This window comes from Phoenix dactylifera, chromosome 5 (genome assembly GCF_051530095.1).
Source record: "Phoenix dactylifera cultivar Ajwa chromosome 5, Ajwa_hap1_PhDact_Kaust_v1.1, whole genome shotgun sequence".
In the NCBI taxonomy this organism is placed as follows: domain Eukaryota; kingdom Viridiplantae; phylum Streptophyta; class Magnoliopsida; order Arecales; family Arecaceae; genus Phoenix; species Phoenix dactylifera.
The window spans coordinates 33,048,985-33,074,834 of NC_143194.1; the positions used below are offsets into that span (position 1 = coordinate 33,048,985).

Below are 25,850 nucleotides of genomic sequence, written 5' to 3' on the forward strand. Positions count from 1 at the left end.
CCCAAAGGGAAGAGAGGACAGGACATGCATGTATCTATGTGCCCCACTCAAAGAAGACAGAGTTAAGCCACAGTATTAAGGGGTTGGATTTGTTCTCATATGTATAAAGCCATCTTGGACAAGGGCTCCTAATAGTTAATTCCTCAGGAGGTCTGACCCCACGCTAGGGCCAGGGGGACCATCCTCACAGCAATGCATCTCTCCATTAGTAACATCCCCCACAGACCTCCTGTTCTGACTCTAGCTCCTGTCACTTGCCAAGGGTCATACTTTCAACAGATACAAGATAAGCATAAAATGGAGGAAAGGGAGATAGGGATTGAGAAGTAAAGGAAGATCTCGTTTCCGAAGCAATGAATCCCTCTGCTGAAGGCACTGAACTCTGACCCCAGCAACTTCACAATTTAAGACTAAGCAGGCTCTTAGCAATTACTACAGAATAAATAAATTTATTCCAGATGTCATGGAATTAACCAAACACATTAATTTTTCTCTTCTAACCCCAGATGGATGCCGTAGAAGCACGGGTACCCACCACATAAACAGGACCAGGGACCAAAGTATAATTAAGAGCAGTCCGTGAGTGTTTCTTACCAAATAAACCGTAGCTCTTCTCAGGAATAACCACCAGCTCAAGGATAATTTGGCCAAAAAACGGATAATGATCATAAATGCTTCCAGAATGATAAGAGACTGATAAAAATTGAACTGAAAGGCAATGATGAAATAAAAGAAGTAATTTTGTGTTTGTATTGAGAACAACGGTAGCATGTATCAGCACCAACAATCTCTCTCTCTCTCTGTCTCTCTCTCTGTGACCCAGTATTTGCAGTAGCAGTACCCACCGGACCTACTCGCTTTCCAATGTCTTTCAATGCCTGGCGTGTGGTATTATACAATTTAACACATCTTTACCAGCTCTCTCTCTCTCCCCCCCTCGAACGAGCGCGCACACACTGTCCCAGTATTCGCAATAGCAGCAAGCACCACTCACTTCACAATTTCTTCCAATGCTTGGTGTATGGTTCATATAAATTTAACGAAGGGGTGCGTGACAGCAGAAGTACTAGATAAACTGTACACTCGAGCTTGTTAAAGAGAGAATGGTGGGTATATGAAATTTGCAACCAAAGCTACAGGGGAAAATGGGTTGTAATAAGACCATGCGAAAGAATAAATATGGTAGATGAGGAACAAATAAAGGAAAAACGGCAAATAGAAGGTAGAAAAATGGCTCCTCAGGCTGTGGTTCATACTTTTTGCTCAATAAATTATTATGTGGCTGGCTTGCAATTGGCGCTAGCATTTGTATAATTTGAAGAAGGTGGAGGTGCCATGAAAAACCAAAGAACCAATAACTTGCCTAACTAGAAACCATAGTGCTTCACCGAGTACTCCAACACCTGCTGGCTTGGGCAGATCATCTCTTTTACCCTTGTTCCGTTCTTATAGATCTTGAACGTCGGGACTATTCTCACGTTCTCTGCCCTGGCAACAGCTGGGTTCTCATTCACATCCACCTTAGTACAAACATGCGCGAAATTAACACAGATGAAGTTGAGAAACTATAAGATGTAATCCATGAAAGAAAATGCGAGAGTACCTTGAGAAAATTCAGAGATGGGTATCTGGTGCAAAGGGCATTCACAAACGGGGTGATCTGGCTGCAGTTTTGGTTCAATGAGGCCATGAAATGGACAACAGAAACTCCTGGAAAAGTATCGGTTTAAGGTTACTGTGAGATTAGCATGGTGAATGAGTGCTAGTGTTGGTAAAGATTATATGAGTGGTAAACCAATGTAACTAATATATTTACATAACTTGAAGAAGGAGAACAGGAAAAAGGCAAAAATAAAAGCAATGGGGTCATGATGAATTATTTCTGCCAGCTACAGTGCCCCATTATACTGAAATACAAACAGTGAAAATGATCATTTGGAAGAAATAATATCTTCAAATAAGCATGGAAAGGATAGGTATAGATCATTTAAGAAGTGGGGCTTAATTTTAAATGCATACTGATCACCATCATTGTCAATATAACTTGTGCCTACTATCAGAAAGGAAGACTTGGACAGAAATTATCTGAGATTATGAGCAAAAAGAGATGAAGAGCATGCTATGCTTGATTTGATAGTCTTGGAAAGAAACAAAAAAAAAGATGAAATAAAGCTCACCAGGTAAAGTAATAGCTGCTTGGAATTGTTCAGCACCCGTAATTTCCTCAACCTCACCACCAAATTTCATGTTAGAGACCTCCTCACCACGAGATGTTCTCAGTGCAACTTGGGCATGGAACAGGGCTTCAGCCACCTCAGTGTTACCTGGAAGTTCCTGCCTCAGAATCTCGTAATCTCTCACAGCTTCAGCCCAACGCTCAAGCTAATCATTTAAAAAAGAAGAATAAACAGCTAATCCCAGAGCCCCCAAAACTCAGATGATAACAGGAGACTACATAAAGAGCAAACAGGAGAAGAAGGTTCACCTTGCTATTGGAGGCAGCACGTCTTAGAAGGGCTTTGGTGTAGTTGGGTTGGATCCTGACGGCTTCGTTGCAATCCTCAATAGACTTCTCCCATTGTCCAAGCTTCGATCTGCAAGCTGCCCTATTGCAATAGAGCACAGGGTTCGAGGGGTCGTACTTGAGTCCTTCCCCATAAGCTAAGCATGCTTCTGCAAACTTTCCAGAATTAAAGAGCTCATTTCCCAGGGCTCTGGCCTGAGCAACAGATCTCACATTGTTCAGCATTGCCGTCACTTCTAGGTTCCCCGGATCTATTTGCTTGGCTCTCTCAGCTGCTGAAACTGCATTCTCGAACCTGCAAAAAAACCACCACCCACTCTAACTCACCCAAGATCTTCAACTGTTACCTTGTGGAACTCCAAATTTATAACCTCACCTTCCTAGTGCCATTTCAACTTGGGCACGAACAAAGTGGACAAATGAATTCGAGAGCATACCAACAAACTTGGTATTTGAGCAGGACGAGGATGAGCTCTCAAGTTTGGATGCATTGGATATTGCCAGTTCCGCCTCTTCAAGTTGATGGAGCCGGAGAAGGGCTTCTGCTCTTGAAGCAAGAAGCTGAAAATGCAAACCTCTTAAGACAAGCATACATGCTTATTTTCAAAGTTTAATTACAATTAGCTATCAATTATTTAAGAATAAAAAGACATAATGCGAGTTCAGGAATTCACCAGGGAAGAAGAGTCTGCTCCTGCTGCAATGCCAGCATCGCTTTCCCTCAATGCACTCTTCCAATCTCCAATCTTCCGGGCATCTGCGCACCTCCCCAAATGCCTCTCAACTGCCTGCAGTTTCTGCAACTCAACAGGGTTTGGTTGTGACCCAGCCAAGAGGAGGTGCCGCCGTGCGTCGTCAACCTGTCCTAACCTGTAGTTAAAAATCAGAACTTGCAAGTGCTTATATGAAAGAATTCAAATGATTTCAGATTTGAACATTGTGATATAGGAAGGAATTGTTGGGCTATATTCTTTTCTAGTGGCTTCAGATATTGAAGGGCAATCTTAGACAGATATCCTGCAAATCTGAAACCGAATAGAGAACTTTTTTGGACGAATCAATAATCTTATTCAAGCAAATTTAGAGCACCATGAACTAAACTGAAAAGTAAAAAAGGGTCCCCTAATTACTCAAGATGATTTTTTTTTCTTTTTTGAGAAAAATGGCGTATTCATGTGAGACATCCCCACTGCATGCACTGAGGATAGGGATGCCAACTGGCGGGCCTATATCTCGTTGACCACTCAAATAATACGAATGCATCAGGGGTACATAAGACAGTGATGATATGGACTCCAGAAATTGGAAGCTCATACAGACACTGTCATGGCCGGGACACCCCACCTCCCAGGATTAAAACAAGAATACCAACGGCAAAACTACAAAAAACTGCAAAGCATGAACATAAAATAGCCAGATGGCATCCAGGTGAAACAGAGAGAATCATCTACTCTGCATCGATGTGCTTAGAGATATGAAGGATCTATAAGATCCAATTTCACTTGCACATCATGAAACTGAATGGAAGTTTTGCTCGGACTGAGAGGTTATCAATGTAAAGCATCTATAACCAATAAAAATCAGATCTTTTGCAAACAGATGCCCTCCCTACTCGTACAAAATAATAAAGGATGTAGGAAATGCCCAATAGATAACACTAAACAAAATGTGGAGCCGATCATGCTCTAAGAACAACATGTCCATCAAAACAGTCACTGAATCTCCAATGAGTGATTGAAAGGAAATGACTCGATGTTCACCTTATAAGCAGGGAAGCCAGCCTCTGGTGCGCCCGCCCGTAAGCCGGATCCAGCCGAACAGCTTGCTCGCACTCCTTCACGGCCTCCACCAATCTCTTCAGCCCCGTGAGCGCCGCCGCCCGGTTGCTGTGGCAGGCGGCATTGTCGGGGCACATGGCGATCGCCCGGTCGTAGAGCCTTAACGCATCTGCAAAATGGCCCCTTTTGTACTGCTCGTTCCCCACCCGCTTCACCTCCTCCGGATCCGTGCTCGCCATCGCCCTCCTCACTGCCGGATCCCCGGCATTCCCCACCGCCAACTCGCAGCCCGGCGGCTTCCCCGAGCCGGCGCCGCTCGTCCCGCCACGCACTATGCTGCCGTGCCCGTAATTCCCGGTCCCGGAACCAAGCACGTCGCTCCTCGCCGCGTTCCGGCTCATCATGCCGGTCTTGCTAATCCTCCCCGACGGGCAGATGTTGCCGGCGGGGAGAACATTCGTCAGCGGAGAGCTAGCCGTGCTGCTGCCAGCACTGACTCCGGCACTGGCGCCAACACTAGTACCGGAGTAAATAAGAGGGCCGGAGCCGGAACGCCGGTGCCCGGGTCTTGTAGTCCGGCCATCAATGGTGCCGAGGCCGGTGTCGTTGGATCCCAGCAGTAGCTCGCCGGAATGGCTTCGCCGCCCGGCGATCCCGACCTCTGGCTTCCGGCCGCCGCCGGCGGCAGCGGCTGCGGCGGCATTGGGGACGAGCTTTGCGGTGATGGAGGAGCCAGAGGAGCTGGAGCTGCTGCTCGGGGTGACGGTGGAGAGGGGGCGCGTCGGGAGGGGGGAGACGGGCGAGTTGAGATCAAAAAACTCCCTAGCGTCGGGTTTATTAATCTCAAAGCTGAGAGCGTGGAAGCGGTCGGAGATTGACTCGAGGCCGGCCGCCGCGAGGGCCTTGCGTGTCCTGTCCTCGGGGTGAGCCATCTTTTGTTCCAAAATGCCACCTTTCCTTCACGCTTAGATCTCTTCCCACCGACACGAGCCCAAGGCCACTAGATGTAGCGGCTAAAAATAATGGAAGGCCGAAAGCAAGATGGTCTCTTGGCGGTAGAAGAAGGCATGTAGAGAGAAAAGGTGTGAGTACAGGAAGGTGGAAAGGGGGTGGATGGGGATCTCGTGAAGGGAAAGGAGGAAGCAAGGAATGAATGTGGGTAGATTTGGAGAGTTTGGAGCTTCGAGAGAGAAGAAAGGAGAGACGAGAGAGAAGAGAGAGCACAAATTAAAGGAGGAGCCTTCTTATTTGTTTTTCCGTGGCCCTTTCTCCTTCTTTGCCCCTCTCTCTCTCACGAGAACATCCGTCCTCTCTCTATCCCTCTCCCCTCTCTCCCCACCCCGTCTCTCTATAGTATACAATTTACTCTGGCTCTCTAGGCTTGTCGAGGAAGAAGGAACCCACGTCAACGTCTACCTCCGTTAGCTTTTTCTCTCTCAACTTCTTTCCTTTATAATATCTTTGTTTTGTTATATAACGTCTAGGTTTACGGCAATTTTATTTTTCCTTCTTTTTTCCCGTGAGACAAATAGTGCGAAGAATCTGGTAGATCTCGCCTCTCACCCGAGCCACAAGCCAAGGCTAGATTTGCGGACCCTGTTAAATGACCAAAACATCCTTATTTACGAGGAGCCTAATTTTTCGGCATGAGTTTCCGGATAATGTGAACGTGGATGGTTGAAGGAGGGAAAGGAAACAAGGAGAGGGAGGGAGGGAGAGAGAGAGAGAGTATTGTAAAAAAAAATAATAATAATAATTCGGGCTTTGCAGAGGGTATTTTGGGGAAGTGGGAGGTTAGCTTGGTCATTTGGTGGTCCCTCGCGACAGGGGCAGCTGGCCATGTGCGGCGTGCCGTGCCAGCTGGCCGATTCAGGGAACCCTAAGCGATCCAGCGGCCTCCAGCTAAGCAGATAACGGCGGCCCCTGCCTTCGGATCCCGCGGAATATTCCGTAGCCGTCAACTAGCCCGGGTTTGAACGGAGCCGGATGGCGAACGAAGGAGCCGAGCCTGACTGGCGTCCACCCCCGAGGATGATAACGATTTGCAGCCGCTGGCTTTTGGCTCCGCGCCGCCGGCTCGAAAATTGAATGAAACGTAACCCGATGCTTTACCAACTACCGAAATCGGTGTGGAGGAGTAGTTCTTACCAAAAAAAAAAAAAATGGTATGTAGTATATTCTCTGATTTTTTCGGTAAAATGGAAGTAGTCTATTCTCGTTGAATGGTCGAGGTAATTATGACCTAAGTTACTCATTTTTTTTTATTTTGTAGCTTGCCATGTATTAAAGTATATTTTATGAGTATGATATTGTGTACCAATTCATATATCAATGTCAATAGTAAGGCGAACAAAATTATCTTTGATATACTATAATAAATATTTATCGGATAAAAATAAATATTTCTTACAATTACTAAAAAAATTAATTATGCTTCCACAAGCATATAACTATATATATATTGAACTTCCATATCATGACCATTATGGCTTTAGTTAAATTCTATAAGCTTATATAGATGCTACGACTGGCCACATTAAAACTAAATTGAATGAAGCTACTTTGAATTATACCTTAGTATTTTGGCGGATAGCTGACTTACATCTATATGTACATAATGATGAATTTTGTTATTTTTAATCAATATGATGCACTTATAATGACCACTATAGCTAGTGGTTTGGCCAATACAAAAGAGTTCAACTCTTTAATGAGTGCTTTTTGTTTTACCCTCTCTTGCTATCCTTTTGGTTAGGTATTTAGATGCTTTGATTTGTTATTTAACGCCTAAAATAGCAAATAGCAACATTCAAAAGGAGCACCTAGATATAATTTAGCTGGTTACCATGATACTTCATGTCACATGCTGATACCTTCTTTTGATTTTTCTACAGTCCCCTCCATCATTACATGATCCTTGTGATGCACTTATTCTTAGTTTACGAGAGATTCCATAAGCATGGGGCTAGCAATTTTTTTCCATTAGTGGTGGTTGGCAATGAGTTCAGAAAAACTATTACCCTAATTTGCTATAAAGCCATGGACATCCTAGCTCTGATAGCTAGGCTTCCCTAGTTAAGATTTCTTAATGAAAAAAGTAATTGCCATAATATAAAGCATAAAGGAACCAAAAACAAGATCCAACAACACAAGGATTACAAGGAAGACTACTTAGGTCTACTGGAGCCCAACCTTTGGATTAGATTCAAAAGTTTCCAAATAAGGGTAGTGCAGGTGTTCGATGCGACCAACTTGAAGAATTGTGTGTTCAACAAATGGATACCATTGATCTCTTGGTGCTTTTTTGTTTTTTTTTTTGCTTGCTAAGGCAGGCATATCAAACTACCGAATCCGGACACATCCAATAAAGTCAGAAAATAAAACATCACGGAATGTCGTAGGCAAATCTTCAACCTGAGTCCATAGGGTTACTACTTACGTGGTTGGCCGCATAAATGGTTATCCAATCTATAGCACACTTAGCCTCTCTAAAGACATCTTTGGTGCTCCTCTCTGCTAGATTAATGCACCGGCTAACTCAGCGCAGCAAAGTTAGTTGTACTCCATCCAAACTTTATTGTTGAGAGAGCAGAGCTTTCGCCTTGGGTGTGCCACCCGCCCTCAAATGCAGGGCTTTATTGCCTTACCCTCCGCTGGATGGTCTCCCTACACTTCTGTGGGTACAAAGGTGGGTTCCTTTGCAGCTATTGATAGCGTTTTTCACAACCTTAAAATGATGTTCCTGCTATGGGGTCATAAATAGTGATGTTTCCTCACTGCAGCATCTGGAGATGGATCAAATCAGCCTCGTAGCCATATGATGTGCACTTATCTCAAACCAATGAAAAAAAAAAAAAACTTCCACCTCTCTTAACATCCCTCTCTTCTCCATTACTATTTGATTTGGGGGGAAAAAGAAGTTATAAAAATGAAAAATTTCACTGCGGCTAAGTTGAGCAGATAGCAACCATATCCAACCATCCAATCCCCCCTCTCTCTCTCTCTCTCCAAACTTTTTTCCTATTATTTAATAGGAATTGATTAATGTTTTCAAAATATAATTAACTTGTGTTTATTAAATTAAGATATGGTTAATTAACTTCATGGAACTAAAGCTAGAAAAATTCACATGTATGGCTGTATTTTCTTGAAAGTTTTCTAATAGAACAATAGAATTTCGAATTTTTTTAATGATTATTAGTTTGTATCATATTTTAATAATTAGTTAATTCATATCAAGTAATAAGAAGGAAGTTAGGGAGAAGGTTAATTCCTACTTTTCTATCTCACTAAATTACATGGTTTGCTCTAAGATTTTGAAAGAAGATTGAAATATAATAAGGCAAATAGAGTCTTTCTTCAATACAAGATGATGTTAATGGAATTAATATCAAAATATATTATATTTATTTTATTATATTTTAATGTACAACAACAATATAAACTAAAAATATCTTCACTTGATATATATCACTATTATGAATGTTTGAGTTGCCAACCAGACAAAGAAGATGACTTTGGAGGGCAAAGGTGAGGACCAGATTCTCTTAGCCAAAGAAAGAATTGAACGCCTAGAGTTGCTGAGAAGTGGTAATGGGATTTAACAGTGAATATGGGACCGGTGGTCCATCTCCATTCTCCAAAGAGTTGAATCAGGCAGTTGAGAACGAGGTTGGCTGTGAATGACTAGGAAATCCTGAAGTTGTTGCTGAAGAGCGATATCCGATGGATTAAGAAATACATAACTAGGGTCTAGGTGATTCAGGGCTTTAGCAACAGTGATGTTGCGCATGGTTTGCAGTTAGGGTCCATCCTTTGGAAGGTTAAAAATTTATTTATCAAGTAATATTTAAACAAAAAAATAATTTATCCATATTCTTTTATATATCAGAAAATAGCTCCGGAATCTGTTGCCCATGTTCTTTTGCAGTACTACTTTTCTAGATAAATTACTAAAATCTATCTATATTTCCGTGATATCTTTTATTATATAAATATTATTATTAATAATGACTATATTATATTATACATCATAGAGAGAACGTATAATAAAATATGTATCATAATACATTACATTTCATTATATATATTATAATATATTAGTATATATATTATAGTATATTATTATAATTTATTATATTATAATATATAATACAATCATATATTATTATAATATAATATATTGTTCTATAATAATTCTAATGTCATATCATACAATATATTATATTATATATTATAATAATATGCTGCATTAGAATAATAATATTATATTATATTATAATCTTATAATTCATAATATATTACTATATATTATAATATATTACTACATATTATATTATATTACTACTATATGGTTTGGGGTATTTTAGGAGCAAAATAAAAAAGTTATTTTTTCGACTAATGAAAAATGACTTTTCCACCTTTTAGGTGGGTAAGATTTTCCTCACATTTTATAAGTAAATGGTATCCATGAAAAAACCCTAGAGAAGCATGAAAATATGGATAAGTTGTTAATGGAAAGTTGACCATAATTTTTACCTACCAAAGAGTGGCCCTTATTAGAGGAAGAGGTTGGGAAAGGAATATTATGATGTGACTGGTTCGACCCATTTTAAAGTCTAAGTTCGAAAAACTATTCCTAAGCAGAAGAATGGTACCATAAGGAAACTTAATGATGCCTTCATGATGCCCTTTCAAAAGGGCGAGGCAGCAAATCTTACTAGGGATGGCAATAGGTTGGGGGTATAGATTGGGTAGGCTATTACACATACTTGTCTTGCAATTGAGAACCATGTACCTATACACCCCTTGTACCCACCTCAGGGTGGGGTAAGGCAGGATAGGTTGAGTTAGATGAGATGGGTTAGATATGTCATGTTGAGTAAAATTATAATTTTTTTACATATAAATCTAAAAAATCGAAAAAAAAATATCTGGCGTAGATGGAGAGTGGCAAATTAGTTGGTGTTTGATCGACTTGGGGAAGAGAGTGATGGGGACATCAAAGCCCTTCGTTCAGATGATCCTGAGCCCCCGAATTGAGTTAGACCCGGATTGGGTCCATTTGAGTCCAAGTCATTTTTTTTTATTGCATTATTTACTTTTTTCTTAGTCGAGTCAAGTTGGTCAGTTGTTTTGTTATTAGACTAGTCAATTGGATTTATGTAATTAGGTCAATTTAGTAGACCAATTTTGGTAAGGGATTAATTGATGTAAGGGTCCAAATTTAGTCGGTGTCACTTGATTGATTTGGTCAATTGATTACTTGATTTGGTCAAGATGTAAGGTTTATATAAAGACCACCCCTCTTGTATATGAAGCAATTGATGATTGAATGAAAAAACCCTAGCCTCCTTCTTGTTCTTCTTTTTTCTCTGCCTCTTCTCTTCCTCCTGCATCTCTATAACCTCTTATTCCTTCTCCCTCCTTTCTTCTTCCTCCTTCTCTTCCCCTGCAGTGGTCCGTCATCAGAGAGTGGGTGTGGCACTGGAGCTAGGTTTTGTAATTGGAAAGAGAGACACGACCGCACGAATGGACGACAAGAGTCATGGGGACAAGCAAGTTGAGCAAGTAGGGCAAAAAGTGGAGAGAAAAGTAGTGGAGTTATACATATTCGGGTTAGGTTTTGGATCAGGGCTATACCCACCACCGACTAAAAAATGAGTCCGTTGAAAACTTCCCTATTAGGGAATTCAATTATGGCCGGCAGATTCGGATGGTAGAGCCAGGTCAATCGATAGACCAGTTTCGGGCTGGATCGGGTAACTGATGAGGTGAAGTAAATTACTTCTCTTAGATCTTAGACTAGTGGACTTGTTGAAGAAGAACCATCTACTATAATATTTGTCCATAATTATTTGCTGCCAAGTTTGAGGATGATCATTGATCTTGATCGAGCACCATCTCCACTTTGGTCAGCAAAGCGCAGTTGGTTAGAGGGAGATCATGTATAGCTAGACCTCCAGCAGATTTATGCTTTGTGCACTGTTTCCATTAGACAGTGGAAAAGTTAATTTGCGATCAACTTAATCAATTAGAGGCTGCTAGTGAACTTTTTGGAGTGGTCTATCACGCGGCAAGACGCTCCGATCCTTAACAGGAAGCTTTTTGAGGCAGCAGTTAAGCAATTGAGCAATTTAGGGGTGGCAATGCATAATCGTCTAACCTGTTTAACTTATTTCAACCCGCTATAGATTGGGCTATATTATCTGTTTAATAAAATGATCAGATTCAGATCTATAGTTTTAACCTATTTAGTAGATAGGTTGGATTTAGATTAACAGATTTTTGATCTATCATGTATTCGATGAACATGAGGTGATCCTAGAGAGTCATGTGGGCCCAGAAAGACAACATATGAAAAAACAATAGTTGAGAGAGAGAGAGAGACCAAGGTGAAACCAAGGTGCAAGATCTGGTATATATTGCGTGACAAAGTTTTAAAGAAATGCATGACATGACTGCACTGCTCGGAATCCTGGCACGGAGAGAAACTTTGTCTGTTCAAAGTTGGAACATGATCCTTGTCATGCCACTCGCAAGTCAAGCAAGCAAATCTTTGACTACTCAGAAGCCAAGCATAGCTTCCACTCGCAATATTTTTATTTTTGAACTAAAATTACAGAAAACCTACCATGACTATATATATATATATATATATTTATATATATATATATATATATATATATGCCAAGTATGGAAAGTTGATGGGCACTTGAAAAATAATAAATGGTCATGTTTATATTGTAGTGTTGGGAGAAAAATGGATCGTTCAAAGCATATGGTCAAATCGCAATACTTGAGGGCGAACGTGACGACAACAAGCATACTCTTAGAGCACCCGACCTCAGAGCGCTCGGTTTAGGCATCAACGACCCTAGAGCTCACAATCCCGACCTCGGCTTGATCGTGGCAGGCATGGTCTCGGCTGAGTTAAGCCCAATCGACCTCAAGGCTAAGTAAGACCCAGTCAAAAGGAGAAGCAGACCTTCCTACTCCACCGAAAATCAAGTCCTTCATATCCGGGATCAAATCCCGCAATCTCTGCCTCAACGGTTGTCAACATTTGAATCCACGTGATCCCAATGGATCGCCAGCTAGCCCGAAATCTCGGACTGTTTACGGTAACTCATTGATTCGCGCAATCACGCCCGATCACAGGTAACCGCTGCACCCCCTCCTATAAAAAGGGGGGGAGAAGCTCCAGGCAGAGGGGGCTCGGGCTCTCGCTCTCTCTTCTTCCTCCCCGGCCAAAAAATACATCCCTATGTTATTCCTCTCCATTACTTCTCTCCATTAAAAGCCCCTCTCTGACTTAAGCATCGGAGGGCCTACGCCGGAAACTCCAGCCACAGGCTTCTTGCAGGTCCGTCGGAGACAACCGTCAGCCGCCGCACCACCAGCCGGAGCTCCTCCTCCTCGGTCCACGGTCACCCCTAGGTCTAATTTCCAGCAACATGTAGTATCATGATTTTATCACAAAATTATTGGAATAATATGTTAAAGGAGAGATGTCTGCTTCTTTTCAGGTGTAATCGTTTTGTTTGCGAGTCGTCGTCTTCTTTTTAATCTGATTTTTATACCCTTCAGCTCCTTAATTTACGCCCTTTGGGTGGCTTACACATGTCTGTAGATCATAAAGAAGTTTTACTCCTAATGCCTATGCTTACGAATAATCATCTCCCAAATTAGTCATCAAGACTGGTTGCTTTAGATTTTGGCCGAACAAGGACATAGGATCCGAGTTGCAAGGACATTTTGAAATCCATTTAGAGGGATCCGCTCCGTTGTTTTTCGTTTTTTTTTTTATAGTTACTTGGGTTCTGCCAAAGGATGACACGTTGAGATGAGGGCATTTTACTGGTTTTTTCACCCTTTTTTGATCCAAAAGATGGGAGCCCTATCAACCATTCATCAGGTTAACGAGCACTACCTAGATTAATTTGAGAGAAAATATAAAACAAACAAGTATGTTTGTAGCTCGTATACTGATTTTTTTAAAGTGTTCTTTGGAGTAGCTCTATGAGAAGAGTTGGAGATAGCAGTAAGGATGAATTTTATGTTACTTTTGTATTGGAAAAAAGAGGTCAGCAACCAGAATATGTTCGATTTCTATAATAATGATACTGCTTTTGAGCACATGACCTTGAATTACGCCCTTTAAACTCTCTGCAGCTTTTAACAGTCCTGTTTGCTTCTTTGCTTTCCTCACTAATTTGGGGGCTACTGTGTATGAAGACAATCCTCCAAACGCTACAAAACAAACTCGTTACCTGGTGTTTATTCTTGGCATCAGAGCAAGGTAAATTGGAGAGAAATATGGCTTCGTTTTTCAGTCCAAAGATTCCAAAACAAGGGCTGGGAAACCACACCAGCCCGCTCCTGCTCCACTAATGTCAACATGGGTGGCAGGGGATAAACCCAGAAGGATGGCCAATGCCCCACAATCCAAGGCATTGCACCCCAGCAGGAACAACAGCATGGAGGGGCTCGTGATTGCAATAAAATGGAAAGCTGTAGTATGTGGACGGATATAACAGAGTAAGGCACTTTTCCACAGGTCTTCAAGGTTAAGCCATTTCAGTCCTCGTCTATTAGACCGTGAGAAATTATATTCTACACCACATGCACCAGACAATTGTGCACTATGCTAATAACCGTATTTTATTTTTATAGGCTCTATTCATCATGCACTCGTCTCGCTAATGTTGTACGCACGTTGTAAGATATAATGTCTCATCATACTTACTCCGCGTCCTTGCCTCTTCCTATTGTTTATTTGACAACCCTTTCTTTATGTCCCAGTTCAGTTCATCCTCTTACCCATTTGTCCTTTCATCCAAGTGATTGATGGATTAGTTGGATCCTGCTCTAGCTCTGAGTCCCTTCAACACATGAAAAAAAAAGGTGTTGGCAGAGAGAGGCTCCATGGCCCCCTTCAATCTCATCTCTTTTCTTCGTCCCTTTCTCCAGCCTCCACCACCATGTGAGAAAGGAGATCAAGTCAGGGGAGGCATGTGGCGCCCATTTGGAAGTGCAGTTGGGAAAGGATTCTCTGCATCAATGCAATGCGAGCAGATGGGCTCTCATTTGCTCTTGCTCGACTCTTGTGGCTGAATTGTTAAGAGACTGATCAACTTAAACTTAAAGGGTCCCATATTCCTTCTTTAGCTTTCCGCATCGTTACCATCTCAGCCTAAAGTCGGATTGGCGTCCATTGAACCTATCAAATCGCCACCGTTGCTGCTGTGGCCTCGGAAGAAACTCTGAGCGCATAAAACCCATCACCTACCACTGCACCACTGGCACTGATCTTGGTCCAACCCAGTCATTCGCACTGAGGGTTTCAGCACGGACAAGACTTCTTTCAACAAACAGGACCACACGACTCTTGTGGTGGACCATGCTTCTCTTCTCAAATAGGCAAAGTGGGTGGGGGAATGGGGGAGTCCATTTAGTCTTGGAATTTAGCAGCTAGAAATGCCCCCCAGTATCAGCTCAGCTATCAACTTGGCAATCCATTTCAGGTGTTTCAAGGCAATCCATTTCATGTGTGAGATGTAGGAGCTTCACAAATGAGCTCTGTTTTGATCTTTCCTTCTGAAAATTAGGAGGAGAAATCCAGCACATGCCCCCAAGTGAGGACTACATCACAATAACCTTTTTGAGTGCCCTATGAGAAATCTGTTGGCAGTGATCAGGCATTACCTTCAAGGGCATTGGCTCGGCTACGAGCAGCATTAGGTAAACAACTACCACATTCCAATATGGTAATACAAAAAGCTATGAATCCAAGCATTGGCCGTAAATGAAAAACAGGCATGTCCAAGGTACCTCTCTGGTTTTTCAGTTTGTGCCCATATGTCAATATGAAGCAAGGATCTAAATCTTCCACAACAAATTTTTGAAGTAGTCTCTTTAATCTACACCTATCTTCTTCCTTTTCTTCTGCTTATACGAAGAAAAGAAGGCACCTTTTCTGCTTTCACTTCAAGCCTAATTGATACTAAATTTGGCAGTATCATATTCAGAATTAGCTTGAAAACGGGTCTTTCTTCTCTGGGTTAGGCTAAGAGGATTCTGAATTAACTAGCCTGTGATAATTTCTAAATTCTGCGCTAAATAGTTTGTAAGTTTCATGCTCCACATGCATGAAACTTATTTATTTTCCATAATAATCCCTATGAAGTAACACGATGTAACTTACACCAACCATGCACATGTTTTTTTCAAAGAAATCACTAGATAAGTAAAATCATAATACTCAGTTCAAGCCATAAATGTAATATTTCTTCTGATGGCACCATTGCGAGCCATCGAAAATTCAGCTGAATTCTCGATACTCAGGTTTCCAACTTGCTATACATTGTCATGCCTACAGACACTTTATGCAGTGGACTCATCAATCCGACTCTTGTGCAGCTGAAATGCTGGATTCACCCAAGCTCCACAGCTGCATTGCATGCCTGCCCAGTTGAATGAACCCAAACGGGCCTTGCAGCCCAAGCACCAAAGTTTCTCTTCAACATGGCCTTCTTGTACTGACTCACAAGAAAGAGATGGCATGTCAAATATAAGGCATGTTTTAAGATCTAACAATGTACAATGCCTGTTCTGCGAGCAATCAAAGAAGATAATGAATGCCGTGCCTACCTGCATGCATCCACTTCATGGGCTCCACAAATATTGAGGAGCATTCGGGTTTCTTGTCACCGTCCAGGGGGGCACCTCTTTTCTTCCATTTGAAGCATCGTTCACCCTCTCCCTGCTTGTGAAGAATCACATTCTCTTGAGCCGCAACAATCCTGCGGCATCTTTTGCAGCGATATAGAGTTTGCGGTTTCTGATCAGTTTCCATATCCTAACTGCCAGCTTGCATTTTCTTAGTGATAATGAATAAGTTTGCAAGAAACAGTAATCTCATGAATCATGTAAATGGTGAATATACCATAAAAGCCATTGATGCAATTAACTTGTCAATAAAACGGGCATTGAGAATAGAGTTTGGATAAACTCAATTTGTTCATGCACAACAGAAAACAGAGAGAAGGGGAGGCTGCATTACATATTTCCTATTGAAGGCTATGACGAAACCGTGAAAGAAAGAGGCAGCGAAAATATTACCAGAGCAACTCCAGAATATGAACAATTCAAGTCCAAGGAGAAATTAAATGAAAACAGTGAGCTAATCAAGAGGCAACTAATTTACTTTTTCTTGAAGAAAGTATTCTAAGCTTATTGTTTCCAAATGTCAGACTCAGCCCAACCGGTGGGATCCCTCTCCACATGGTCTGTGACATCCCGTACCATAGTTCTTTGAAAAAAAAATAAAAAAATAAAAAAAGTGCCGGTTTAAGCAGACTTGTCAGTATTTCAGGGAGACTTGCAGCCACCATCGGCCTATCACTGATCTTCACTAATCTAAATAATCTTGGATAGGGTCTTCTAATTATTCCCCAGTTATAAATATGTGGCGAATGATCAAAACTAATCTGCTGAAATATGAAATATGTTGACTCCTTTACATATCACTGGATGACTGTCTACATGTAACACTGACTGTCAATTTCATCTTCAATCCAACAGCTTCATGGAATTAGTGATTCTTTCGTGAGAGCAATCAGCTCCACTCGCAATGAGTTCCTATTTTATTAGCCACATTCTTTTACCTGGAGTGCAATGGCAACACCTGCTTCTAAGCATTTCCACACTCTTTTCTGCTGAGCATCAACTGATATAAAACACCTCTAACAAGTTCTGGTTCAATTTAACTTTCTTCTTTGGACAGACGACAAGCCCAGGACTTCAATCCTGGCTAGAAGAAAACTAACCTTGCTGTAAAAGGTATGTTTGAAGGCTTATAACTATCTCACTTTTCAGACAGTAACGAGAATGTAAGCTTCAGAAGTGATCCTGGACTTCTCATCCTTCATTCCTGATCCATCACTGAGCTAGAAAAGCACAGGAAAAATAAGCCACTGATTCACTGAGGAACTACAATTCAAAAAATTGCAGAAGCTTTGAATAGTAAGGATGGACATAAGAGACCACAGAATGGATGCAGATTAATCACTAGCATGTTTCCACTTAAAAAACAATGTAAGAGTTTGCCCATTGCTTGTAACTATGAAGAAGCAGTTAATAAAAGTTCAGCAGCTTCTTCCTAGTTGTTGGAGAAAGATAAAAGTTGATTTATGTTAACTAAGTTCTAAGTTCAGGATGATTTCAGATCTAATTGATGCAATTATTAAGCTATTGAACACAGAATTCTTTGAGGTCTATTAAGTCCCATGGACATTGTCAACTAACAATTAGGCAACAAGTTTAGCAGTGAAATATTATCCAGCAAGAAAACATCTTATGAGATATTAGGTCAGGAATCAGGTTTGTTGTTGAGGATATAATTTCATAAACTACAGGCAAACACATAATATTAATTCAGCAGGAACCATAATGAATACAGGACACACTCACCTAGATTCAGGAAGAAGCAGAAGTAATAGACTAAGGATCATGAATCATCAGTCTGGAAGAGTATAGCTTATGATCAAATTGACAGGAAAATCTGTAAGTTTGAACTTCTCACATTCAACAAAACTCCTCTTTTGTCAGATTTCCAAGCAGAAAGAGAGAGAGGCCCCCTTTGCCTTTTTGCTGGTCTATTTCAGGGCTCCAATGACTTCCACTTCTCAGTATTCAGTGGTAGCAAACTTACAAGAATAGTAGTAAACATACAAGAAAAAGTTTGTTATGGTCTTAACATCCATAGGAATCTCATTGTTAGTTATTTCTAAATGTCAAACCCAGATCTGACAAATTTCAGAACCAAATGTTTCTAAATATTCATTTCTTCTGCAAAGATTTTATAACTCTCCCCCCAGATCACCCCTGCTAAATAACTGGAAAAGAAATAAAGGGATGGTTTAAGGTAGGTTTTTCAAGAATCCATACGAAGTCTGCCAGTGTTCTAGCCATTCCATCTCACAATCTCTAAAGTCAGCATGAAGGATGTCATGCTTTCTCTAGACCACAAGATGGCTTGTAACTTAAATGAGCATTCATTGTTCCCAGTGCTCTTAACCGAAACATTAAACATCCCAAAATTAAGCACAACATTTATTTTTTCCATTTGGAGAGCGGGGAAGCAACACTGAGAGGAACTTTCATAAGGAAATCAAAGTTCATCATTATAAACTCCTCCTTGTAACCTCCAACATCAGTATTAGTTGCTTTGGAAAAAAAAAAAAAATCCAATCAATCAAGGATTCAAGCATCTTCATTCGCAGCTATCAGGCCTGATGAAGACTACATCAAACAATCCAAATTCATAGTCCAAGCCATACATGAGAAAATATCAGGCCTCTTAGAAAAAGATTTAAAGTTCCAGAAACACACAACTATAATGAACTCCTAGTATAAAGTCTTTATCTGCATCCGTTGGTTGATAGTAAGGAGGGAAAGAAAGAAAATAACAAAGAAGGGAAAAAATAATAAACAAATAAGAAGGAAAATTAAGAAATCTCCTTTCTTTTGTGCTTCCCTTAAGAAATTTCAAGAGAGAACGTAATAGCAAAAGGTAATCATGGTGGAAGTAGTAGTGTTGACATTTTAGCACAGACATTGGTGGTAATGGTTATGCAAATGGTGATGAAGTGGCAGTAGTGATGGGGATGTCTTTACTGGTAGGGGTGGTTCAACAATAGTGATGGTGTGGCGAGCATATCACCAAGATACTTTGCTTGGTGCCGGGTTCAAGTATCCCAAATCATCTGACACACAGCCACTGAAGAAAATCTCGAGATGGATACACTTCTGAAAAATACACACATATGCACTATTGAAGAAGAATTAGTGGTTGTGAATGGCAGTTATGGTGTCAATAGTGGTGTTGATGCAATAGCAGATGCAATGGCACGGACCAGGAGCCAACAATGATGAAATTGGCAATACCACAACAGCAATGGGAGTGGCAGGAATGGTAGGGGTGGTGCAGCAGTAGGGATCGAGGTGGTTGGCAATACTGGTCAGGGTGGTGTAGGGGTCATGTTAACCAGACATTTGCCATAGGTGCCTAGTGTTTAGGTGTTGCATAATGTAGCATTTCAAAAAGACTCAACATGGATACATTCCTCTATAGATATATTGCAAACATACGTATATAAATAAACCAGAATAGGCTGAGAACTAGACTAAGGCCCCGTCTGGCAGAGCTTTTATATTTTTTGGCCCTCCAAAAGCACTTTTAGATGAAATAGGGGTGTTTGGTAAAAATTTCGGAAAGCTGTTTTAGCTTTACTAGAAAGCTAAAAACAGCTTTTTGGAAAAAACTCCAAAATGGAGCTTCTCCGAAAAAGCACTTTTAGGCTCCGTCAAAAAACTATTTTAAATTATAATATTTTTTCTTTTTGTACCAAAATACATGTAATAAAATATAACAATTACACAAAATGTCCCTTTATAATCATGAAAAACTGCAGGAGTCCCAACAAAAAATATAATATTATATTATACTATAAATATTTTATAATCATGAAAATATTATATTATACTATAAATATTATATTATACTATAAATATTATATTATACCATAATCATGAAAATATTTTATAACTTTATTATTGTATGATACTATAAATATAATATTATATTATATTATATCATAATACATTAATATGTTATGTTAAATAATTTAATATTATGTTATATTATGAAAAATTAATTTACGCTAATAATTATAATATTTTATACCTTTATTATTGTATTATACTATAAATATAATATTATATTATATTATATTATATCATAATACATTAATATGTTATGTTAAATAATTTAATATTATGTTATATTATGAAAAATTAATTTACGCTAATAATTATAAAATTTTATACTTTTATTATGGTATTATACTATAAATATAATATTATATTATATTATATCATAATACCTTGATATGTCCAGTTAAATAATTTAATATTATATTAAAATATTATGCTATAATATATTATATTACTAATATTATAATAATATTATATTACATTACAAAATATTATACTATATCATATATTTATGTATTTTTTTTTAATTAATACATATTATATTTTGTTATGTTCTATCGTAGAATACTATGCAATGTCCTTTATAATCATTTTGTCATACCAAAAATAATTTTTCAGTTCATACATGTTAAAGTTCTACAGCACTTTAGAAATATATTTACCAAACAACAAACAACTTTTTTATAAAAGCTCTACTTTAAAAAGCTCTACCTCCAAAAACTCTACTGCCAACAGCTTTGCCAAACAAGGCCTAAGTTGATTGGTGATTGATACTTCTTAAAAAAAAGGCATTCGTAGCATATAAGATAAATCAAAAATTTCTTTTTTTTCAAATTAATGTTCTATACCATATATCTAACACTTTAAGTAGATACTGTTTAACACTTGAAAGTTGAAGCAGGTAAAAGTTGAAGTGCCGTAACTTGCACTAAAAGATTTTGACATTGTCACTCTAAAAAGCTCTGGCAAGTGCTGGCAGTACTATTTGATGGAAGCATCATAATTATTGGGTACCAATAAATGCCTGTACCATGTCTATTGTCTCTCATTGTCCAGAAGTGTCAGCACTCTAGCAATCATTCAACCTTAGAGTGGTTATCTGACTAAACTATTTTCTGTAAACAGCCAATGCCAAATAAGATGAAATGCAATATATCTGTTATTTGAACAAACAATTACCTAGCTAGCATGATAAGAAAGGGTTGCAATATTTTCATAGCATCAAAATTTTTTTACCAAAAGCTTGTAAAAGAGACTTTATTTTGCAAGAATATGCTGTGGCAACTGAGAAGCTCTCAAGTAAGGTAGCAGAATGCATGCTATAATGACAGGTAGTGAAACATATGGACTATGGAGAAAGAATTTGAGATATAAACCATTTGCATGATAAAGGCCATTCTAGTGAGCTTTATAATGCAACTAGCACTGCTCAAGATAGTGTCTCAACACAGAACAAAAGCCAGATATTCCACTTCGTGCTAAATGTTTTACATGGACTCAAGTTTCTATGTTGGGCATGGGCATGTGCCTAAGCGCTGGATCCTTTTAATAGATAAGAATTTCTTCTTACAAGGTCGAGTCAGATCATCATATAACTATGTCCATGCTCCAGTGTCGGGTATGGATACTCTTGGCTAAGTCAAAGGGTCCAGGTAATAGATATAAAACTTTACAACCCAAATAATCCAGAGTAAGTTCATCATCTATCCATTATGAAAATGAATTCTTCATTTCTTAAAGCAAAAGTCTTTCTTTCTTCTTGCTAATTTCAGTTAAAATCGATTTACATGCATTCCAAGAACATCTTAAAGGTACATGGATTTTTATAAGGAAGCCTAAAGGTAGCTTTTCTTTATCAAAATGGTTAATATTTAGGTTTTGAGCTTTGAGCAAAACTACTATAAGGAACGTATTTCTTTCCCTAAAATAAGGTTTCTAAACGTATAGATGAGGTACTTTTCAAGACCATTGTTTATACACCTATGTTTATGCTATCTCATTTCCATCTCTTTCTTTTAAGTGTTATACCTTGAGGTTCAGCTACACTATTCAAAGTTCCCAATGCTCATTAGTCAATCAAATAATTTATAGCAACCGAGTTTACCTGTAAACTGTTCAACGGTAGATAGGATACTGTCAGCAACTTCTTCTATGACTAAGACCAGCTTATAAAGAATTAAATCCAAAGAACACCTAAATGCTAGCGCACTTACACTGTCTTAAATCTGAAGGTGCCATCCTCATCATCACGTTAAGTTCTCGGATAACAATCAGAGGGAACAAGATTTGTAAGCAGCCCAGAAAAAATACGTTTTCTTTTGTTTATCTTTTTCTTAGCCTCACGATCCAAGAAGGGCGTATCATGAGTTGCTTCCATGAGCAGCCGAATGTATAAGCCAGCAGCCAGCTCGAAGGTTCATCCACGGGTTTCTTGACGGCAATCATGAGATACCCTCCTCGAATTTGTGAAAGTTTTCTCAGTTGGAGATTTCACTTGTTACTGCTTTCCAGTTTATCGTAATTGATATCACGCCGCGTGCCTAACCACTTTAACTTCAAATCGAAATCACACGGTAAAATCAATTAACAACGACAACACTTAGGAAAGGAAGTTGGAGACAGAGAGAAGCCTTCAAAAGCTCGTCCCTACAACATCAAGATCGTGCGCCTTTGGTTTAAGAATCCCAAAGAAACGATTTCCTCTCAGATTCTAGCCTAGACTAATATTAATTGATCAAAAATTAAGACAAGAAATAAGATGATCGCTAGAGATAAAAGCAAACCCTAAGCGCAGAAACAGTGGTTCGAATTACACATCCCATCAATCAAACAAAAAAATAAATAAATAAAACGTAGCGGATTCGGTGCAAAATTATAGAACACGCAATTATGATGAATTTGAAGAGAAACTCCATGGAATTTTCGCTAAGGGAAACGAGTCGTGGTAAATATCCACCAGCCAAAGGCGCTCGAAATTGATTGCTGACATGCGATGTGGAAGAGAGAGACCCCGTACCTCGTTCACACACGAGCCTCTGAAATCTTGCTGCTTCTTTCTCTCTTTCAGAACAACATCAAGAAGAGCGCCGACCGGGCCAGTCCCCCTCCCTTTTTCTCTCTTTCTTTCTTTCTTTTTTTTTTTAAAAAAAAAGGGACAACTCCTGTGCCCGTTCGATGCAGAGGTTTAGACCTTGGCCGTCTAATAGCCGAGCTGGGGTTGGGGACTTGGCTTGAGAAGCTAAGGGAATGCAAAACAAATTTGAAGTAATAATTAGTTATCACGTTACAAGAAAATAAATAGCCTGGAATTTGAAATCATGATATGTAAGTATATATATATAATGACAAAAAAAATTATATAGTCATTGCATGGAGATTATAAAAAATTGGTTTTGATACAACTAATAGATTATCATTAAATTTTATTAACATATTTAAATAATTATATGATTAATACATTCGTGATTAGTAAAGAAGCACAAATTTGGGTTTTAATATAATGACCGAATTACATTTCCATGTTTCACATAGAAACTATATAGCGGTCTAGCTAGAAACAAAAAAATTTGGATTTTAAATTACAACAAATAAACTATAGAAGCATATACTGTTAAATTTTATTTTCTTGTACTTTAATAGTGATCATATAAGTCGCAACATAGAAATATAAAATTTTATCTTTTATAATTTATATAGTTAGAATCGAGTCAGGTTCACGTCATGAATACACATGCAGAAGTTAATTGGAGGGGTAAGGAGTGCAAGGGGGTGCAGTTGATGCACATTCATAATACATATAGCAACCACTTAATAGTCCTATAATCACTATATGGAAGAACATGTTATTAGATTTGGAATTTAAATCATAATAAATTGCTTCGGAAGTTATCAATGTGCATGAAGAGGTGGCTAAGCCAAACCCCAATGTGGGGAAGAAGGGCAAGGAAAAGTTGAAACAAGTCTCATGTTGCAGTGAGCTTCACGAAGGTAAAGGTCACCAGGGTAGAGGTGGCCAAAGTCGATACGAGGGATTGAAATGACGAGTTGGAGCAAGTTGTGGGGGAGTTTCACAAGGACATGTTACACATGTAGAGTATCGTCAACTCCGTGGGCGAAGCTCAATGCCAAAAAAATTTCACATTTTAAGCTCGAGTTCTGAAGACCTTGACCAATCTTCAAGGTCAATACCAGAAGAAAGAAGAGTGTCGAAAAGATTTTAATGTCTTAAATTTATATTTTATTCATTTTCTCATAATATATATATATATATATATATATATATATATATATATATATATATATAAGATTTAAATATTATGTTTTGATATAATAACTAGTGAGTCATTACATGATGAGTGTAAAGTTGATCGCGTATGAATTTCTATTTAATGATTAATTTCACGCTTCTATATGGTGACTATATAGCTATTATTTTGTCACTATAAATTAAACATACAAAACATAGAATATTGTCAAGTATTCACTTCACATGATTCGATAGAATGACTGCTGAATGATTCTATAATCACGCAGTGACTACATGGAAGCTCAAAGTACGGATTGTAATATATTTTAAAAATATGTGAGGGATTTATATTTTTTATTTGGTTTCCTAAGTTTATAATTCTTATATATTAATTTTAGAACCATTATGCGGTCACTAAAATTTAAATAAAATTTGAGAACCAAAATTATTGTTGATCTCTTCATGGAGCTTAAATTAGTTTTATGTCCAATAATTGTACATGGCTGACATTATTATTTACATTTTTGAAAAACTACTCCTATTGATACTGCTGCATTACAAGCATTATGGCTAAGGCTCTTAATGATTTCTATAGAAAGGAGATGAAATCAACTATTTATTATACAAACTTTTCCAAAAGGGCAAACAGACAAAATATTATCTATTTCAGTTCAAGGTTGCTTATGACTCTTCTCAGGCAATTTCTGCATCCTTTCTGATTTCTTACCTTACTTGGGAACCATCACCCTCTGTTTTTGGTGGTGCAGGCTTTATATTAAAAGTATTAGTAGTGCTTTTGTAGATATAGCTAGTATTAAGATTTATGACATAACTGGTCAAGCCGCGGAATTTTGTGTCGTATGGGAAGGGTTATGCTACTTATACTTTGCAGGCAACTAATATTTAATCGAAAAGAGATTCTCGGACAGATTATTCAATAGCCTTTTGATTCATTGCCTATGCTAAATTTCATCCTCTCCTTTTGGATTGTTGGCAATTGTTGCATTTATTATATTTATATATATATAGAGGGGGGGGAGCGAGAGAGAGCATAGTATTTTATATGATCATTCATGCATGATCAACGTTATAGTTTTTTAAGACACATCTTTCTATTCCTATTGAATTTATTATTTATATAAATTACTTTAAAATGTATATTTTTAAATAAAAATAAGTTATATTAAAGTAATAGCTGATGGGTTTCGATCTGATCAGTTTAGAGGCGCACCAAAAGATGGATAGGAGTTAGCTACTTTTCTTGGATACCCCCACCTCCTGATTATCTTAAGGTGAATTTCGATGGTAGCATGGCAGAGGATGGTGCCTCTGGGTCGTGGGCTTTATGATTAGGGATCATGTAGGCAGTCTTGTGGCTGCTGGAGGACGGAGTACACGGGGTACGACTGTCGTGGGAGCGGAGGTGCGGGCAGCCTGGGAGGGCGTTTTGTATGCTAAACGGGTGTTGGGGGCCGATTACCTCTGCCTCGAGGGTGACTCTTCCACGGTGATTGATTGGATACGAGGTGTCGATACATATAGGGATGACCATCTCCTGATACGGGACATGCGTAGATTGGTGCGGGAGATGACCTTCTGTCAGATATCTTATGTATATCAGGAGGCGAACAGTGCAACAGACTGGGTCGCCTCTTATGTTGCCCGGCACTCTGGAGAGTTTCTCTGGACTAGCTTAGAGTGCATCCCACACTTCTTATTTTGTCTAGTTTTCTTTGATATGTCA

General features: G+C 39.0%; 2 protein-coding genes across 4 annotated transcripts; both read right to left on the reverse strand.

The window, feature by feature from the left end:
- Positions 1–703: 703 nt before the first annotated feature.
- Positions 704–5,751, reverse strand: LOC103702990 (inactive TPR repeat-containing thioredoxin TTL3-like). Its single transcript, XM_008785666.5, has 7 exons — positions 4,285–5,751; positions 3,199–3,394; positions 2,901–3,085; positions 2,486–2,819; positions 2,178–2,382; positions 1,604–1,710; positions 704–1,520 (listed from the first exon to the last, which is right to left on the reverse strand). Exons 1-7 carry the CDS (start codon positions 5,232–5,234, stop codon positions 1,368–1,370), a joined length of 2,130 nt encoding a protein of 709 aa, XP_008783888.3. The 5' UTR covers positions 5,235–5,751; the 3' UTR covers positions 704–1,367.
- A 9,666-nt stretch (positions 5,752–15,417) lies between these two features.
- On the reverse strand, positions 15,418–23,057 carry LOC103702991 (dual specificity protein phosphatase-like protein). 3 transcript variants are annotated; one of them, XM_008785670.6, is made up of 4 exons: positions 22,877–23,057; positions 17,133–17,247; positions 15,955–16,166; positions 15,418–15,842 (listed from the first exon to the last, which is right to left on the reverse strand). In XM_008785670.6, the coding sequence occupies exons 3-4, from the start codon at positions 16,157–16,159 to the stop codon at positions 15,688–15,690; spliced, it is 360 nt and encodes a 119-aa protein (XP_008783892.2). In that variant the 5' UTR covers positions 16,160–16,166; positions 17,133–17,247; positions 22,877–23,057; the 3' UTR covers positions 15,418–15,687. The 3 variants fall into 3 exon arrangements, with proteins under 3 accessions (XP_008783892.2, XP_008783891.2, XP_008783893.2); XM_008785669.6 differs by having other exon boundaries at positions 17,133–17,252; XM_008785671.6 differs by lacking the exon at positions 17,133–17,247 and having other exon boundaries at positions 22,877–23,056.
- Between the last annotated feature and the right edge of the window lie 2,793 nt (positions 23,058–25,850).

Coding starts and splice junctions, on each gene's coding strand:
- LOC103702990 (XM_008785666.5), bottom strand. CDS start 5,234: ATGGCTCACCCCGAGGACAGGACACGCAAGGCCCTCGCGGCGGCCGGC. Junction 3,086..3,198: donor GAGCAGACTCTTCTTCCCTG/GTGAATTCCTGA, acceptor TTGCATTTTCAG/CTTCTTGCTTCAAGAGCAGA. Junction 2,383..2,485: donor GTGCTGCCTCCAATAGCAAG/GTGAACCTTCTT, acceptor TTAAATGATTAG/CTTGAGCGTTGGGCTGAAGC.
- LOC103702991 (XM_008785670.6), bottom strand. CDS start 16,159: ATGGAAACTGATCAGAAACCGCAAACTCTATATCGCTGCAAAAGATGC. Junction 15,843..15,954: donor CATGAAGTGGATGCATGCAG/GTAGGCACGGCA, acceptor CTTGTGAGTCAG/TACAAGAAGGCCATGTTGAA.